Here is a 267-nt window from a genome sequence, read left to right as displayed (position 1 = left end):
CACCCGAGACTAAGTATACTGGGGGCCCCCCCAGAAAAATGAGACAGAGGCAGCAGCTCCACGCCCCCTCTTATAACCCCTTTCTCTTGTCTTTGTTTATTTTTATATTTATACAATTCACAGCCCCCTCCTCTGCCTTCCGCGTACAAACAGACACACGCTCGGCTCGGGGTTGGGGGGGGGCCCCCCAAGGGGGCCCCTCCCTTTTCACACCCTCATCACCTCTCTCTTCCTTTCTTAGAGGCTTTGCAGAAACTTCTGCAGCAG

The 267-nt window shown here is 54.3% G+C and overlaps 1 protein-coding gene across 1 annotated transcript in view; it reads right to left on the bottom strand.

Annotated features, from left to right (window-relative positions):
- Positions 1–70: 70 nt before the first annotated feature.
- The window catches only part of EMH_0035390 (uncharacterized protein), a gene marked incomplete at both ends in the record, with an annotated part of 1,362 nt that continues 1,165 nt past the window's right edge, over positions 71–267 (bottom strand). The window contains one exon of the mRNA XM_013494968.1: positions 71–267. Within this exon, the coding sequence (XP_013350422.1) occupies positions 71–267 (197 nt within the window).

Source organism: Eimeria mitis, genomic scaffold, assembly GCF_000499745.2.
Source record: "Eimeria mitis Houghton genomic scaffold, Emh_scaff1365, whole genome shotgun sequence".
In the NCBI taxonomy this organism is placed as follows: Eukaryota; Apicomplexa; class Conoidasida; order Eucoccidiorida; family Eimeriidae; genus Eimeria; species Eimeria mitis.
This window is presented reverse-complemented; position numbering and strand designations above follow the sequence as displayed.